The following is a 17,835-nucleotide window of genomic DNA, read 5'->3' as shown; positions in this document are numbered from 1 at the left end:
ACTTAAATAATAATGTCATATATTTTATATCAGAAAGTATAGTAAATGTTTTAGGATTTCTTTTTAGAGAACTTTATTTTTTTACATACTCATATATTTATAAAGATTTTGGGGACATACCACTTAAGACCTAGCTTTTGGAGTAAGTTTCCCTATGTAGTAAACGCAGCTCGACTAACATTAAGCCTTGTAAATACTGCATAACAGCTCATTAAAACACGCACAACACACACACACACACATACACACATGTTTACACAATCGTATACGCTCACTAAAACCAATATTGACACTCAAATCAATTGAATTGAATTGAAATACCACCCACACAACACGAAACAAAACAAAACAACAACTCTATGTCTCACTCTCTGTTTTGTTTGATTTTGCTTGCACGTCATGGGCATAAATTGACTTTTTCGCACACTGCATCTCTTTCTCATCGCTACAATGCCTTCTCTTTCTCCGGAACAGCGGGCTCAGGTGGCAGCAACGTGCACGAATTGGACCCCAATACGAACGTGAATAGCCAACCCTCCGACACGAAGGGCATCGATCACAGGCCCAACGGCAACGAAGTGGTCATCATGAGCGAGGACGATCGCACGTCGAGCTTCTTCTCGCAGCCCGGCATTCTGGCTGGTGAGTATATCTATAGGGTGGATCTATAAACCTTGAGAAATTCCAAAACTTTATTACTAAGGCTTTAAATAGTCAAAATTGTTTGTCAGGTGATATTTTTTTTTTAGTATAAACCAAATCACTTGCTACAGGAATACTTTTGTTAATATCACCATGTTATACATCATTATTATTAAAATAATTGCAAGTAAATATTACTAGTTATAAGCTTTACTTATTTGTCAAGAACCTAAATATATAAAATTCACAAATTGCAAATATTTGAGCCGTATTTTTCGTAGATTTTGTAGATTCATCACTGCGTATGAGTGATATATCTTAGAACTTTAACATATAATGCAATTCAAATAATAATGTTAAGTGAATGAGAAGAACACGTAAAAAGCTTTAAGGATCAACTTATAAGTTAAGATTTCCCTGACAAACCATTGTGTATGATAAAATCAGACAACTTAACTATTTCCCATTTCCACAGCTGTTATTGGCGGCGCCGTTGTTGGCCTGCTCTGCGCCATACTCGTGGTGATGTTCATTGTGTACCGCATGAGGAAAAAGGACGAGGGATCCTATGCGCTGGACGAACCCAAGCGATCGCCGGCCAACAATTCGTATGCGAAAAACGCGAATAATCGCGAGTTCTACGCCTGAGATAATGGTACGGCGCGCAGGTATTAAGTTGACCCCAAGTGCAGGAAAAAAAACTGTGAGGACGAGGGTGCGGAAAACTGGACGCAGGCGGAGCGACTGGGAATGGTTAGGCTCAACTGAATACACTGTGCGAAGTGGAAGTGCACCATCATCAGCGATCCACTAAAACAATGATAACACTAAACTAACACAAAAAAAAAACAATTGAAAATTTCTACCGTTTTCAAAAATACACACAATTTTTCGTGAGGGGTAAATAAAACTAAAATAAACAAAAAACAAATCGACAAAATAATAACGAAATAAAAACAAAAAAAGAATTGAAAACTTACCTGTAAGTTAATGCAATATACACACACACACGGACAAACAACCGACTCTCTGCGTGTGTGAGTGTGTGTATGCGACTTTTCTAATTAAGTAAGTTTTAAGAGACAAAAACAAACAAAAATATCAAATATAATTGCAAATAAATCATGCAAAATTTAATATATAAATAATATATTATATATAAATAGTGAAACCAATATAAGGGCGGGCAAAATTAAGCGAATTAATTATGAATTACGAGTATGTAGAGCAAAAGCAGAAAGAGCAGGAGAAAATTGAATAATAATAACTATAATAATACACACACACACGCGCATCCAACTACATAGATGTAAAAGGCAACTTTCGTGCATATTGATTATAGTTGTATGCATTATAATTGTTAGCTGAATAACGAATGCGAATTGGATACATCACGATTATCTCTCAACTCTCGGTAGATCCCTCGTCGAACCACACACTCTTAACTCTTTATTTTAACAACCAATTGTCAAACGAAGTCCAATGAAAATAATTATAATTATGAATTGTGCGGCACATAACAAACGGAAATCGATGCATAAATGTTTTTAAGTTATACATAAGCAAAACTATGTAATTATTAGTGTAATTCCTAAAACAAACAAAACAAAAAGAAAACAAAAAATGAAAAATACTAAATCACCTTCCTGGAACTAAAAAACAAACAGAATTGAAATTGAAAGAACTATTTCTACTTTTTTCTAGAAAACACAAAACCATAAAATATTTATTGAAATGAATTTGAAATTGAAATTGGAAAACGAAATTGAAATCGAAAAGTAATGGAAAATCGTCAATAAGAAAGCAATTGTACATTAATTTAGATTTCCACTTGGGTTTTAGAGTTATTCGAGATTTCCTTCGCTTGAATTAACTGCTTCTTCCATGGCTAAGAATCAAAATCGGATTAACGCATTAATTATTGTGCATTTATTTAGTTTTTACGTTCGCTGTCAATGACAATTGTTTAGTTTTGCAAGCAAAATACAAACGCGAATTAGAACGACAACAACAAGAAGAACAACAGCCACAGATAATAACCACATGCAATAGTGAAAATTAATTGTTAAGTTTACATGGCAAAATCATTTGAAACGAAAGCAGTCCAGCAACAAAATGTTATACTCACGCCCACACCCACACCCACGCCCTCACACAATCAATCAATTAGCTGCAATACTTGTTTAATTGTTAGTCAACCAATGTTCTCTCTCCAACTCTCATGCCATATTTTCATTGCGAAAAGAAAGTTATGAAAAAACGAAAACTAATATATAACATATAAGTATATAATTAGCAACATAAATCAATTGTGTGTGTAACTGTGTATAATGCATAAATAATGAATTAAACATACTACTACTTTGACAGCAGAGCATATAACAATGGAAAATTTCGAACATCATCAGAACAGAAAACTATTTTCCCCCTTCCGAAATCCAAACTGAAACTCACACACAAAAACACACACACGATGCAAACAAACACGAGAACATGAACAACAGCCGCAGTAGCAGCAGCAGCAGCAACAGCAACAGGAACTAAAACATTTTTCTGAACACAACTTTTTCTACACTGTAAAAAACGCAACCGCAACTTTTTTGATATGTACAAGTACTATGTTTGTTCTACTCTCGACCCATAGTACGTTTTGTCAAATTTTACATAAACTTTTTTGCTACTTTGTAAGCGTTTAGTTTGTTAGTTTTTTAAAATGCGCTGAATGTACTGAGAAATTGGTTTTGATTTGCTAAATAAAACTGGTATAAAACTAATTTAAACAAAACATCTCGATTTCTTTACTGTATTAGTTTTATATCCACATGACTTGGTCGTGTTTGCTTTACAGATTAGCTTTCATCAGGGGCTTCAGGTAGGTCTCGAAGGATTTTTGAACGGGCTTTTGGTTCATGGTGCTGCGCTTGGCCGAATCGAAGAGTCTTGGATAAACATTGCCGTCGTAGCTGCCCAAAACAGAGTTGAGAACACGGTCGTGGAACCCAAAGCCATCGCATATGGCCACCGCGTTGGGTCGGAACTTCTCCAACGAAATCTCCAGGCGTTTTTGCAGCGACCTCAAATCCGCATCGCTGAGGTTAATGAACTGATTGCAAATAATAAATTAATAAAAAATACCTTTATAGGTATAGAGCAGAAGACTTACTCTCAAAATATCGTTGAGGTTATTGAGCACAGTCTGGACCAGGAACAGTTCGAGGACATTCTCCAAAACTTTGTTGAGAGCCGGGGAACGCTTTTGGGCCTTGGCACCTGTGATTTGCTCTAGGAATGTCTGACACACAAACTGTCGACCATGCAGCTAAAAATGGGTTAACATATTCCAAAATTGGTTGATAAAGTCTGATTAATAAATATCTGTACACACTTTTACTAAAATGTCTTTTAAATTGACTCTAATTTGAAGTACTATTTAAATTTTTTTGTTTTATTTGATTTAACTTACCTCAGCAGCTCGAACAAGCTCAATGCCCGTGTTATTAGCCGCCACACCCTGAGATTGACCGCTGGCCATGCGATCCGCCAAGTTCTCGAACGCAATGCGGGTTTTCCTATAGGAAAATATATTTAAATGTATTTAATTTAATATTTAAGCCTCTTAAAGCCAAACTTACTGTGCTGCCGTGTACTGCAACGCCTTGATAATGCACTGCCAGGAGTTGTCCCATTTGGGAAACTCTTTTAACTGCATGGAGGTGGCAAAGTAGCTGTACGATGCGGACACCGGTTTCTTTTCCACGAAAGAGGCCCAGGCCTTGACCAAAGCACGTCCAATCTGGAGAAGTAGCACTGTGTTCTCGCCCTCGTATGTGTATGCAGCCACAGCGTTTCCATAGATATTGCTCAAGTTTGCTGCCGTGAGGTAACCATGTCCTCCAGTGGAGAGCCGCAGTCGCTCAATGCCGGCACAGCCGTCTGTGGTGCAGAGTACCTTCAGGGCACAGGACAGGATGTGCATGTCGGGCAGGCGATCGAACTTGCCATTGTTGGCCTCCTGCACCGTCTGCGCATATATCTCCCACATATACTCGGCGGCCAGGTGATAGGCCATTCCGCTAGCGATCTCGGGGAAGAGCTTCAGACGCTGGGTGACATGATCCATGATCTGGGGTTCGGGTTGGCTGTAGATTGCATGGTGTTAGGGAATTTCTGTAATAACATAATAAACTACTGAGATACTCACTTGGGTTCGATGGGACTCTGCCGCCGAACAGCCGAGTACCGGGTGGCAATGGTGGCCGCCTCCAGGAGCAGCGTGGAGTTCAGATTGACAATCAGGCAGCGGGTGTAAACCATGGTTAGGTAGTTAAGCCTTGATGCCGGACTGGCCTTGAAGGTGCCATCCCGCTCCACCTTGGCGAACTTCATCAGCATGTTGGTGCGCGGAATGCGGACTTGGTTCAGTCCCAGGAAGCCCTGGTTCACGGACACCATGCCGAGTTTCTTGCCAACCTCACCAATATCGATTCCCGGCAGAGGCATATGCGTCTCGGCATCTCGCACCGGCACAATGAACATTTGCACACCATGATGAACATCAGCAATATACAACTGAGCCACCACCATGGCATGATTGGCAGTATGTCCCACTAATTGGGAAAATTATGAGAAATAAGAAAGGAATATGGGAGTCCACAAATTTTAATCACTTACAGCCGCCTGGCCACCACTTGTAAGCCTCCAAGTTAGGCGTATTCAGCACAAACTCATCCGTTTGGGGATCAAAGTCCGCCCGTGTGGCAATCCCACGGACATTGGTTCCATGGGCCAGCTCTGTCTGGGCATAGGTGCCAATAATGTTGCAGTTCTCCGCCGCCTTGCCCCACTTCTCCACCTGTTCGGGGGTTCCCTGTCCCTTGATCACATCCACGAACATGGTGATGTGGGTGGCCACCGGATGATTGGCCGGAAAGAGTCCATGGCTCTGTACGTTGAACAGCACTCCGCTGCAAGCACATAGAGATAAGAAGTTGGGGGGAATCCAATTTTATACTTTGGCTGTTTATACTCACGGCCAGATATCATTGCCTCCGGGATTTAGCTTGTTCTGCAGTGCCTTCAGTTTGGTAGCAGCCTCAGCCACCTGCTTGACACTCGAATTGTAGACTTCCTCGTGGGACATGTACTCATGGTTCAGGCCATAGCCCTCCTCCAGATCACTGAAGATGGCCTTCTCTTTTTATAAAATATAGAAGTATTATAGTGGTTCAATAAAATAATAACAATACTATTTGTTAATTTAAAAGAATTCAAAAAGAGAACTATTTAACTAGTTTGCATAATTATTAAACACTGATAAAAAGTGTTTCTATATCGATTGGAACTGCTGTTGTCACCTGGGCGCTTGGATGAGCCCCTTTGAGCTGATAAGAAACCTAATCATTGCAACTTCAAATATTAATTCAGCCGTTCAATAATGTCTAATTATTCTTGGACTTTGCGGCCATTAGCTAAACTCTTTGGACCCAATACAGATAGTCACTTATTGGCCAATAAGGGCCAAAACCGTTGCCATATCACGTATGCCGTTGTGGGTCTCTTATGATGAGTGACGTTGATATTTACCAATTTCGCGTTTGGTCTTTAGTTTGTCCCGACCACCCTGCCACCAGGCTGAAAACTCCTCCACATCGAACTCGGCTCCCGTGCGTTCCTTCTGAAGATCTGGATTCACTGTGTTCGGTATTAAGTTCTTGATGTGCGACATTGTAATAACAAATAATTTTGTAAACTTTAATAGCTTTCCAAGACCAGATCCAACCAACAGCTGTGAGCTCAACAGCACCTCTGAGCGAAAATGAATAAAACGGCGAGAAAGAAAGCTTTTGAGGGGCAAAGTGCACATAACAGCTTTTTTAAGAGAGATCGTCACTACCTAATCAAGAGTAAACTTTCATGTTTAGCGAATGAATTTAGATTATGAAGATTATATTACTCGAGAGCACAATTTAAGAAATAATAACAAAACAAGCTGTGTTTAGTAAAAGAGGAGAATATATTATAAACAGCGTTATTTACAATATCATAACCAAAAAAGACTGGGCATGTACAAAATCAATACATACGGGGTATAAACATAAACATAAACCGAAATCTAGTTCAACACTAGATAATGAATTTACAAATGACTTAATTCTGTGCTAGGCACTACATATTGGACTTCATGAAAGGTTTCAGGAGTTCATTGAAGGACTTTGGAACTGACTTCTGGTTCATCGGGTTTTTGAGAGCCGCATCGAAGATACGCTCATAGGCATTGCCATCGTAGGAGCCCAAAGTGGAGTTTAGTTGAAGATCACTAAAGTCGAAGCCATCCACAATAGCCACAGCATCGGGTCGCAGTTTGGTGAGCACCGTTTCCAAACGATCCTGCAGCCGCGTCAGATCTGTAATCGGTCAATTCAATAAACTAGAAAGGGGAAAATTTTGTACTTGAACATTTAGGCAATTCTATACTTTTTTAATCTCTAGCATACCCTGAGTAGGTGGCCCATTTGATTAAGTGTCTCCTTGACCAGGTACAGCTCCAAAAGGTTTTCCAAAACTCGATTGAGCGCTGCTGAGCGGGTTTTGGATTTGGGTCCGGTCACTTCAGCGGTGAAAGAGCCGAAAACAAAGGCGCGTCCATGGAGCTAAAGGGCAACAAAATGTAGAGATTTTTGAAAAACAGAGTTCAAAGTCCAAGATATGTTAGCCAACCAACCTCGGCTGCTTGGGTGAACTCAATGCCCGTATGATTAGCCGCATTCCCTTCGGTTCTCGCCTCTAGACAGCCGGTTGGAAAGGCTCTCAAAGGCCACGCGTGTCTTACTGCAATTGAAAACAAGTTAACTAAGGTTGAAATTATTCAAAAATTTTCCACTTACTTAGCAGCTGCATACTGCATGGCCTTCACCATGTTTTCCCAGCTGCCTGTCCATTTGCCAAACTCCGGATTCTTTTGCACTTCGGCCAGATAGCGAACTGTGGGCGCCAACGGAGCTCCACTCAACGCTGACCGCCAGGTCTTCATCAAAAAGCGACCGATCTGCAGCAGAAGTACTGTGTTCTCGCCCTCGTACGGTGCATGCTGCGGTGGCATTCACGTAAATATTGCTCATGTTGGACGAGATAAGGTACCCGTGGCCGCCACATGCCAAACGCAATCTTTCCACGCCAGCGGCAGAGTCCATTGAGCAGGTTACTTTTAGTGCGCAGGACAGGGAATGCAGCTCCGGCAGGCGCTCATACTTTCCGTGTTCTATATCCTCAATGGTCACATCGTAGAGGTTCCATAAGTAGTCACTGGCCAGCCAATGGGCCAAACTGGTGGCAATCTCCGGGAAAAGCTTCATTTGCTGAGTAACGTGATCCATGATCTGGGGCTCACGTTCCCTGGAAATGACTTAAGGGCTCGTTCATTTTCATTATATATACTTCAGCAAAAACTCACTTGGGATTTATGGGACTTTGGCGTCTGACAGCCGAGTATCTAGTGGCAATGGTGGAAGCCGCCGCCAACATCAACGAATTATTTTTGGCAACTAGACAGCGCGTGCGCACCATTGCAAAATAGGTAAGCACATTCGTGGGACTGCTAACATAGGATCCATCGGCATTGACCTGGGCATGTCGCATTAGCATGCGAGTCCTTGGAATCCGCACATTCTTCAGGCCCAGAAAGCCATTGTTAACCCCCCAAAAGCCCAACTTCTTGCCAATGTCACCGATGTGAACGCCAGGCAGTGGTTCGTGGGTCTCCTCATCTCGCACCTGTATGAAGAACATATGCGGGCCCTTGGACTTATTGTCGATATACAGCTGAGCCATTACCAAACAATAGTTGGAACTGTGACCCACTGAAAGTGGTGAGATAAGATACGTTATATGTTAGATAAAGTTAGGCCAAAAAGCTTACAGCCGCCAGGCCACCACTTGTAGGAGGAAATCGACGGTGTGTTGAGCACAAATTCATCTGTCTTGGGATCGAAATCAGCCCGGGTTTCCAGTCCGCGCAGGTAGGTTCCATGACCCAGTTCCGTTTGAGCGTAGGTGCCGCAAATCTCGAAGCGTTCCAGCCGCTTGCCAAAGTCCTCATACTGCTCCGGAGTGCATTGAGCCTGCAGAGCTTTGACCAGCATCACATACATTACGCCAAAAGGATTGCCGCCGGGCACAAGACCCCACATCACTTGGTGATCGTACAGTTTCCTGGATAATTATCGTATTTAGCTATAAGAATGGTTTATAATGAATATGAAGAAGGAACACTAACGGCCAGTAATCATCGCCGCCAGGGTTACGCTCTTCCTGCAGACGTCGCAGCTTTTTGGCCACCTCAATGCCTCCCTTCACGGAGAACTCGACGATCTCCTCGTGCGATTTGTTCTGCAGTTGCAGCATCTCCAGCACATCCACATCCTGTTGCATATAGGCACCTATTCGAGAAGAAAAACGGCAAAGTCAGCATGACCCACTTGAGTTGTTTTTCCCTGATTAGAGCGATTATGAGATTTATGGACTTACGAACGCCGCGAATGAACTTTAGAGTCTCCTCGCTTCCGGCCCAAAAGGCTGCGAATTCTTCGCTGCTAAAACTGGCTCCATCGCGTTCCTTTTGGAGGTCGGGATTAACGGATGTGGGAATAACGGAAGTGGCCATTATTATGTGATATGTAGAAACCAAACTGCGGACTGCGCGCCAAGAGAACCGATCGCGAAATGAGCTCCCAACCGCCAATACCACTCAATAAGTAAAAGTAAAAACGGTCATCAAACTTTGTAAACTTCGCTCTTCCGTTTCGACGAGAGCTTTAGCTTGAGTGGTAAGTGGGTTTTTATGGCATTGGTGCCACCGTTATCTTGGTAGTCGCTGGATCATAGTTCAAATCTTCATGGTTTGTTTGCTTAGCGCGATTAGTAACTTGTTAAAAAAGATTAATAATTTTTTATAATACCACAGATTTTAGAACTAGAACCAGATTGGTAAACTGATAACATGTTTTAGATCACTTTTGATCGTCCCTAACATAGAATATCGATAAAAAGAGTTGTTAAACTTTAAAGCTTCGAAAAACGTATATTTTCTACTTTTCAATTTAATAATATAACTGTTTTCTTCGTTTTAATATTATTTAATTTGGAATCTCTAATTTTAATTTAATAATGACTCAATTTCTTCTATTTTTTTTTTAGTTTTGAATCTCTAAAAATCTTTAAAAGTATTTTACTGTTAACTATCGCACTGTTAGATTTTAAGTAACGTATCTGTTAATTAACATATTGCTATCGGTTTCCTAACTATCGAAAGTGTACCACCTCAATTGGTTTGTTTTGTTTTGGTAGGACTTTACAGTTTATTTGAATGATTTTTGCTGCCCAAAAATGCCCATAAACTTTAATATTGGCCTGCTTGGACATGTGGATAGCGGAAAGACCACTTTGGCCAAGGCTTTGAGTTCGATTTCCAGCACGGCAGCCTTCGACAAAAATCCCCAGTCACAAGAGCGCGGAATCACATTGGACTTAGGCTTCAGTGGACTTTTGGTATATGATTCTACGAGTTTTCCTGATGGCGAGCAACTTCAGTTCACCTTTGTGGACTGTCCCGGCCATGCAAGTCTCATACGCACTATCATAGGAGGTGCTTACATTAATCTGTTTCAATCTGTTTATTAATCATTAATCATCTCCAATTGTAGGAGCCCAGATCATTGATCTCATGCTGCTCGTGGTAGACGTCCAAAAAGGAATCCAAACACAGACGGCAGAGTGCCTGATTATCGGCGAGTTGTTGCAGAAAAAGTTGATTGTGGTAATCAATAAAGTAGATGCTTATCCAGCGGATCAAAGGGAGTCAAAGCTGGAGAAGCTCCGCTTCCGTCTTTCCAAGACTTTGGCAGACACCAGGTTTGGTGGCAAGGTGCCTATCTATGCAGTGTCTGCTCTAGAAGGAACCGGCATCTCGGAGTTACGAAACGGACTGAAAGAGGCCTTTTTCCAGCCGGAAAGAAACGTTACTGATCCATTGCTGATGTACGTCGATCACTGTTTTGGAATAAAAGGTCAGGGTACCGTCTGCACGGGCACCATCCTCCAGGGAAAAGTTCAGGTGAACGATGTGATAGAGCTGCCAGCCCTTGGCGAGCAAAGAAAAGTGAAGTCAATGCAAATGTTCCGCCAGAACGTGAGCAGCGCCTCAATGGGAGATCGAATTGGGCTCTGTATGACCCAGTTCAATGCCAAGCTGATGGAACGCGGTGTAATTGCCCAGCCAGGATACCTGAAACCCATATACGTCGTGTGCCTGCAGCTGAAACCGATACGCTACTACAAACAGGCCATCAAATCCAAGAGCAAACTACACATCTCAGTGGGACATGACACTGTAATGGCAATGGTGACTTTGTTTAGGGATGAGAACAACCTATCACCCAAGTTTCAACTAGACAAAGAGTACGAGTATGTAAAGGAAGTTCAGCCTGCTGAGATGCAATCCACTGAAGTGATCTTCGTCCTGCTACAGTTTGAAACCCCTGTACTAATGCCTCCAAATTCAACACTGATTGCCTCCAAACTGGACATGGATGTCCATAGTAGTAGCTGCCGGTTGGCCTTTTGGGGGCGCATCGCGTGGCTGACGCAGAACTCCAACTTCATCCAAGAGGAGCTGCCAAAACTAAACATCTTCAAGCGGAAACAGAAAGTCGGAAGTATTCAGCGAGTGGTGAATGCCAACGAAGTGATTGTTCAAAATCTTTTCAAGAAAGAGGCCAAACGTGAGCTGTACGTGGGCAAGTTGGTGGAAACTGTCGACCGGGCAAAAAGGTCGCATTGATCGTAAATTTGGACAGACCTCAAAAGTGGCAATTACTTTACAGAATGCCCTGTCGCCCGAAACAATAACCAACGTCAAAAATGTACAGGTTTTACTTAACTGTAAGAAGTATGTATTCAATAAACAGGCGGGTCTGTTTCAATAACTGGAGTGGTACTTTAAATTTGCTTACAAAAACGCAGAGTGTTAAAGTTAACAGTGCGGAAGAAATGGAATGTTATTTTTTAGGGTGAACATTTGTCTAAGTTTGAATGGCGTTAGAGATGAAACAACATCGATGATTCCTGACCAAACATCGATATTACGGATTATTTTTTTTAGATATTGATGGCATCGATGCCATCGATGTTTCTCCACCTCTATTGCCAATGAGTCCAAACAACAATTTTGTTGCAGCAAACAAAAACATCGAATCGGAAACGAAAACGAATAGTCCCCGTGTCGAAGAGCCACCGCCAAATCCCGCACCTCCACTCCAGCCAACCGAAGAGGCCAAAAACCACCAATGTTCCCAGTGCTGCCGCAGCTGCTGCCGCTCCTCCTCCTTCTCTTCTTTGCCAAGGGAACCCACCAAATCAATGTCGATTGCAACGAGCTGCAGATGATGGGCCAGTTCATGTGCCCGGATCCGGCGAGAGGTCAGATCGATCCAAAGACGCAGCAGCTGGCCGGATGCACCAAGGAGGGCCGCGCCCGCGTCTGGTGCATTGCTGCCAACGAAATCAATTGCACGGAGACGGGCAACGCCACCTTCAGTCGGGAGATACCCTGCAAGTGGACGTGGGTATAACTGGACTATCTTGTTTACCTTATCTCCTAAAGAATCTTGTTTCATACAGAAATGGCTATCACCTGGACACCACGCTGCTGCTTTCCGTCTTCCTGGGCATGTTCGGCGTGGATAGGTTTTACCTGGGCTACCCGGGCATCGGACTCCTCAAGTTCTGCACCCTCGGCGGCATGTTCCTGGGCCAGCTGATCGACATAGTGCTAATTGCCCTGCAGGTTGTGGGTCCGGCGGATGGATCCGCCTACGTGATACCCTACTACGGGGCCGGCATCCATATCGTGCGCAGCGATAATATGACCTACCGGCTGCCCAGGGACGACTGGTGATGGTTAAGGCGGCACAGCGCCTGGTGTACAGTAGATCACGTTAAGTCCTTGTTATACCTTAAGTACGGCTTATGACACTAACGATAAGCAACGACTGCGGAACTCCGATTCGGATCGAGACTCTGATTAGTGCATTACGTACCCTAGTTGATAAGTGTAAAGATTGTTGCCACCCTCCTTTGCGTAGCCTAAGTTGCATTGTTTAGTCTTAGTTACCACTGTACATGGACCCTCATACAACTCTACAACTGTGTAATTGTATAGGCCGCATAGACAAATTGTTTGCCAATATAACTAACGATTTTAATCAGAATGCCGTGGTCTCCGTTCATATCCACAGCGGGCAGCGGGATTGCCTCTGCCAGTCGCTCTTCTTGGCAATATAATTGGCCCACTTGTACTTTGATCTCGCTAACATTTTCGGCGTGACAGAGATTGGGGAACAAAAGAACAGAAATAACGACAACGCCGGCGACATCCCGCGTTGTTGACGTTGTTGACTCACCGGCGAAACGCCCAGACGCCAGAGCAAATCGACGGAGAACGCACAGACCGGGCAGTCCGATGGCGAGACGGAAGGAGGATCTGTTCGGAAAACATTTGCTCTGCTGGCCCTTTCATCCGATTGGCATTTCCGAAATTATCAGCGGCGACGCATCAGCCGGCGAGTTGTTCGATTTTAATTGCATGGCCGGGGTCGCCTGTAATTCGATGCGTTTTAATTAGGCTCTCAATTAAGATCAAGTTGAGTTTTATCTTGAAATGGGTGAGTGTTGCGAGTAGCATGCAAATAGGATGATTGGCTGCTAAGGTTTTATGTCATGCTATGCCTTTTTATTTAAGATTTGGTCTCGTTTTTCCTAAATTAATGGGGTATTTATATTTTCAAAGTTCTTTTATCCTTACGTGAAGGCTTTCGAGAAATGGGAAATGTTTACTGTTTTTTTTTTAAACATTCTTAAAATTCATATATAAATAAGGTAGTAAGTAATATATTTCTAGATATTTGGAAAGAAATTAATATTTTTTTATAGTTTTCGAGTAGCTATTTTCAGAAAGCTTTTTAAATTTGGTCTTGCAAAAGTATTTTTAGATCTCGGCAATTTAAAAGTTTACAAATTATTTTATATGATAAAATAAACTGTTTAAGCCAATATCTAATACAAATCATGAAAAATATTATTTTAAAGCATCCTAAAAATTTCAAATGAAGAAGATATTTTTATTTCAAAGTTATTTGCAATTTTTGAATTTGAATGTTTGCAATTTTTGAATTATTTAATTAAATCAATAAAATCATTCAGTTACTTAGTGGGAGTTTCAAAGGAAGTTTTTAGTATTTGATAAGCCAGTGCTGCTTCAACTGCTTACCAAACAGTTTGAAAGCCACTCAATGCTCGTAAAACTGTATAGAAATGTGGCATTGTTGAGCGTTGGCCCAGGCAACAGTAAGTAATACTACACAATTGCCACGCCCACATCCCAACCCCTTTTAAATTGGCAAAGCACTGACCCCGGCCACGCCCACCGCCCACTTTATTGTTATGTAGACTGGTGGACATGTCGAGAAGAGCTTTTCAATTAGCCCGGCCAGAAGTTAACAATGTGTTGTTGATATGTCGCAGTGGAATCCGTCCACTGGATACACCTAATTACAGAGTGAGAGTCGTGCCGCCTGTGTAAACATCCAGGGCGAGGGGGAGAGGGTCGAACAGGCGGCTGGAAGGGGCGGCACACAGACAAAAAATAAGATCACCTTGAACCCTGTTATATAGCATATTTGTATATTTAATAACACTTTTTTTATTTTATTTCTCTATGACAAATTTTAAAAAATATTTACATTAAAATAAAATTAATTTTTCGATTGTGGAAATCATTTGACCCAGAAGTCATCGCAATATTGTTATGTTTTCAGCCAATTTAACAGGATATAAGGTTGGAGCTCAAAGTTTTTATAAGGATTACAGGAACTATAACTTTATACTTTGTATTAATGATGATTAATATAATTTTAAGTTTTAGTTATTCCGAACAACAGAGTGTTTAATATTTTATGTTTCAAAAAATTTATTTTAACACATTTTTATTTTTCGGAGGCTATGTTCTTAAACTAAGAGTAAAATAAGTTAACGTGTATCGTGCTTTTTCTGTGCAGCACTTGATCTTTGTTCACAGACATCCCCTCTGCTTTTGGCTCCTTGATGCCATTCTTCGAGTGTTTTGGACCCGATATCTGTACATATTGCTTACTGTTTCGCTTTCTTGGGGCAAATGAACTCTGTGCCATTAGGGAAATTTGAGCAGCTTGTTTGTAAGCCGCCTGTTTGTTTTTGTTGTGCGCGTGATAACCTTATGGAAAATGCCCAGATCGCCCAGATCCCCCAGATCCCCCAGATCCCCCAGATCCCCCAGAGATTGTTGACTCTCTGACTGGCCGCAAACTATTTCACAACTCCGGCCGAGCCGGGGTTATTTAGATTGGGATTATCTCCACCTGATTCGCCTCCAGAAATAGCCACCAAAATAGCGACTTAATGGCAAATAGCAAATATTTGCCAGTATCAAAATAGCATCGATTCTATAGGCAAACTGCTCCGTATCGCTTCGTAAAGTATATATAGCATATAGACTGTGGATAATCGTCCAAAAGGGGGTGGGGCTGGAGTGGAGACGCTCGACGGTTTTTTTTATTTGCTCAGAGCTTAGAAGCTCAACGCTTAATTACGCTCAAGTGGCGTGGAAAATTGTTGGGCGGGATTTTCAGATTTCCACCACCGCCCACTCGACCCGACCCGATGACGTTTATGCCAAATTGCTTTGCACTTTGTTTACAAGAGTGGAGAGCCTATGCAAATAGCAAACGGCATTTAATGAAACGCAATTATTTAATTTTACAGACTGCGTCACGGTTCCCACCTGGCTGCATATTGCACCGCTCGCCTCATAAATAATGACTGGGCAACCTCCAGTGACAAAATCCACGGCCTGGGAAACCGCAGTCAGCCAGAGCTAAGCCCAAAGCCCAAAGCCGAGATCCGAAACCAAACCATAATCCAAGCCGCGTTTCGTTCGTGATAACTGCAATTTTCCAGCCACAACTACAGATACAATGAGTGCATAAATCATCTCCAGCTCAGCTGCAACTCCGTGGCATTTTCCTAGCGTGCCGCGGCAGCTTTTCCAAAAAAAAAAAACCACCGCATAAATGTCAAATGCCTGGCAGTTTGATTTGGCCGCGGGTTAAGTGTGAATTATCCCAGGGCCTCCGATCTCTCAGCACCATTTGTATGCTGTCTCATCTGCAGAATGCATTTAAGAGCTTTAAGTGCTATTATCGCATTCGAGACAAATGCCATAAGACACATTTCGGATTGCGAATGCAAGTTGCAGTCACGGCAGCTTTGGGATTATAATGAATGGATTCATTCATGGTGGGAAAGAAATTGCTTCCGATTTATGCTAAAAATACAGAAGGAAAGATTTTAACCATGATACAATTTCTAAAGCTCTTCAGGCATTTATCGATCATTTCGATTCAGATGATTGATCAATTGTCTGATGGTAAATCAATTCCTTTTTGTTGAGTTTCTATAAATAATTAATAGAAAATTTTAAAGCTATTTTTAAAATCTATAAATTTTCTTCTTTACGAGTAAGAAAGTTCTTTAAAAAATACGTTAATTTATTGCCTGGCAATTCCAATTTTGGGAAATGAACAACAAATTTTAAAAAATGTCTTTGATTACCGGGTTTATAGCGATGTAATTAACTTTTTTTAAAATGCACAATTTAAAATGTTAAAATAATATATTAATTTGTATTACTATTTAATTAACTATTCTCAAAGTGTCGTATTGGATTTGGAAAAAAGTGTCATGAAAATTTAAAAATACAACAAACTATGCAGTCACTTTTCTAACTAAAAGAAATATTCATTGATATTGCTTAAGTTTGTGAAATTACTATAAACACTACTTATTACTGATATACATACAATTTTTTTTAAGTAATCTTAGTATAAGTACTCTATTAAGGTATTATTTTCACCTGACTTTCGTTGATTCCAAAGTCTGCCAATTTCACATGACAGTTACTGATCTAATCAGCCCTGTTCGCCTACATTTGAACTTCAATTCATTCATGGTTCGGGTGACAAGTAATCTAATCGATACTACGACCGGGGAATGTTGTTATCAAACGAAGAAAAGACCCTCCGTGATTCCCAAGGCATGCGGAGCTGTCAAAACAAAGAAGTCGAGGCAGACAGCGCGGAATGCCAGTTGACAAATTCTAATTGGCAAAGGTTCCCGGAATCGAATCGTATTGAATTGAGCTGCTCACTACTAAGGTGTGTTGATGCCCTGGGCGGTGGGGGCTCTTCTCATGTTCGCCTTGTTAACACTTTACCACCGCCAAGGTGTTCATTTCGCTGAGGAATGTGTGAATGTAGATTGAAACTCGATTTCAATTGCAATTTTCGAGGGTTGCGCCTTTGAAGTTTATTGAATATGATTGTAACCGCAGCACGAAATTTACAGACGAAGCAAAACATAGCATAGTCTTTATATTTCCGAAATCCAATTTATTCTGTTCCTTAGTAGATAAAAATTGCCCATATAAGAACAACAATGCTCTAGAACTGAAATCATTTCATTCATGTCAAAGCTAAAAATAACTGTTTGACTATTAAAATCATCGAATATCCTAGGAACCTGGTTTATTTTTTAAGCCCTAGATTGACATACCTTTTTTAAGTAGATGCTATTTTGCAACGATATATAAATAACATTATAACATATATGAATACCTAAAATTATTTAGAGACTTTAAAATTCTATAATTTTTAATTTAATATCCAAGATAACATTTTTTGAAATACTTTAAAGTTTATTAATGCGGTAAGCGTTTTGCAGAAATTAAAAATATCGTATAATCTATTTTAGTCAACAAAATATGCTCGTATAAGAAAGTCTTTTGTATGTTTGACATATAAAAGTGATATATTTTAGACATTCAAAACATTACTTTAAGCATGTGTTAAATGTAAATGCGATTTTTTATTCAAAATAAATAAATACAAAATGATACAAGCAAGTCGATAAATAATGTTGTTTGTATATTCCCCGGTGCAGATAATTAGCGCCAAGCAACGAACGTTTGTCTGCAGCCCTCAACCCCTTCCCCAATCAACCCCCCCGGTTCGATTCCAGCCAAAAAAATCGGAGCAAAGTGCGAGCCCC

General features: G+C 41.2%; 5 protein-coding genes across 10 annotated transcripts in view; 3 read left to right on the top strand and 2 right to left on the bottom strand.

Moving 5' to 3' along the window:
- The window catches only part of LOC128256100 (syndecan), a 96,484-nt gene extending 94,874 nt beyond the window's left edge, over window positions 1–1,610 (top strand). For all 6 annotated transcript variants that reach the window (XM_052986187.1, XM_052986184.1, XM_052986183.1 and 3 more), the window contains 2 exons: window positions 475–642; window positions 1,118–1,610. In XM_052986187.1, the coding sequence (XP_052842147.1) occupies window positions 475–642; window positions 1,118–1,290 (341 nt within the window). In that variant the 3' untranslated portion in view covers window positions 1,291–1,610. The remainder of the gene's footprint in view (window positions 1–474; window positions 643–1,117) is intronic.
- A 1,806-nt stretch (window positions 1,611–3,416) lies between these two features.
- Window positions 3,417–6,463, bottom strand: LOC128256094 (probable peroxisomal acyl-coenzyme A oxidase 1). The gene is made up of 8 exons (XM_052986177.1): window positions 6,226–6,463; window positions 5,673–5,835; window positions 5,314–5,606; window positions 4,844–5,249; window positions 4,275–4,781; window positions 4,106–4,211; window positions 3,806–3,961; window positions 3,417–3,745 (listed from the first exon to the last, which is right to left on the bottom strand). The coding sequence occupies exons 1-8, from the start codon at window positions 6,365–6,367 to the stop codon at window positions 3,485–3,487; spliced, it is 2,034 nt and encodes a 677-aa protein (XP_052842137.1). The 5' UTR covers window positions 6,368–6,463; the 3' UTR covers window positions 3,417–3,484.
- Window positions 6,464–6,636: 173 nt separating this feature from the next.
- On the bottom strand, window positions 6,637–9,649 carry LOC128256095 (probable peroxisomal acyl-coenzyme A oxidase 1). Its single transcript, XM_052986178.1, is given in 11 exon segments — window positions 6,637–7,050; window positions 7,052–7,069; window positions 7,137–7,292; window positions 7,364–7,417; window positions 7,419–7,470; window positions 7,527–7,720; window positions 7,722–8,034; window positions 8,093–8,498; window positions 8,558–8,850; window positions 8,915–9,077; window positions 9,166–9,649. Coding segments are annotated over 11 exon segments (2,028 nt in total). The 5' UTR covers window positions 9,302–9,649; the 3' UTR covers window positions 6,637–6,807.
- Window positions 9,650–9,963: 314 nt separating this feature from the next.
- LOC128256099 (selenocysteine-specific elongation factor) lies at window positions 9,964–11,636 on the top strand. Its single transcript, XM_052986181.1, is given in 3 exon segments — window positions 9,964–10,282; window positions 10,341–11,446; window positions 11,448–11,636. Coding segments are annotated over 3 exon segments (1,539 nt in total). The 5' UTR covers window positions 9,964–10,023; the 3' UTR covers window positions 11,622–11,636.
- A 205-nt stretch (window positions 11,637–11,841) lies between these two features.
- On the top strand, window positions 11,842–12,905 carry LOC128256101 (TM2 domain-containing protein CG10795). The gene is made up of 2 exons (XM_052986189.1): window positions 11,842–12,256; window positions 12,316–12,905. Exons 1-2 carry the CDS (start codon window positions 11,982–11,984, stop codon window positions 12,590–12,592), a joined length of 552 nt encoding a protein of 183 aa, XP_052842149.1. The 5' UTR covers window positions 11,842–11,981; the 3' UTR covers window positions 12,593–12,905.
- The last annotated feature ends 4,930 nt before the right edge of the window (window positions 12,906–17,835 follow it).

The sequence above is a fragment of the Drosophila gunungcola genome (assembly GCF_025200985.1).
Source record: "Drosophila gunungcola strain Sukarami chromosome 2R unlocalized genomic scaffold, Dgunungcola_SK_2 000013F, whole genome shotgun sequence".
NCBI classification, from domain to species: domain Eukaryota; kingdom Metazoa; phylum Arthropoda; class Insecta; order Diptera; family Drosophilidae; genus Drosophila; species Drosophila gunungcola.
Note: the sequence above shows the minus strand (reverse complement) of the source record. Positions and strands in the feature narration are given on the sequence as shown.

Bases quoted from the DNA above. Each gene is read 5' to 3' on its own strand.
- LOC128256094 (XM_052986177.1), bottom strand. From the start codon at position 6,367: ATGTCGCACATCAAGAACTTAATACCGAACACAGTGAATCCAGATCTT. The intron at 5,607-5,672 runs GTGAGTATAAAC...ATGTGCTTGCAG, and splicing joins GGAGGCAATGATATCTGGCC to CGGAGTGCTGTTCAACGTAC. The intron at 4,212-4,274 runs GTAAGTTTGGCT...ATTTTCCTATAG, and splicing joins TTGCAGTACACGGCAGCACA to GAAAACCCGCATTGCGTTCG.
- LOC128256101 (XM_052986189.1), top strand. From the start codon at position 11,982: ATGTTCCCAGTGCTGCCGCAGCTGCTGCCGCTCCTCCTCCTTCTCTTC. The intron at 12,257-12,315 runs GTGGGTATAACT...TGTTTCATACAG, and splicing joins GAGATACCCTGCAAGTGGAC to AAATGGCTATCACCTGGACA.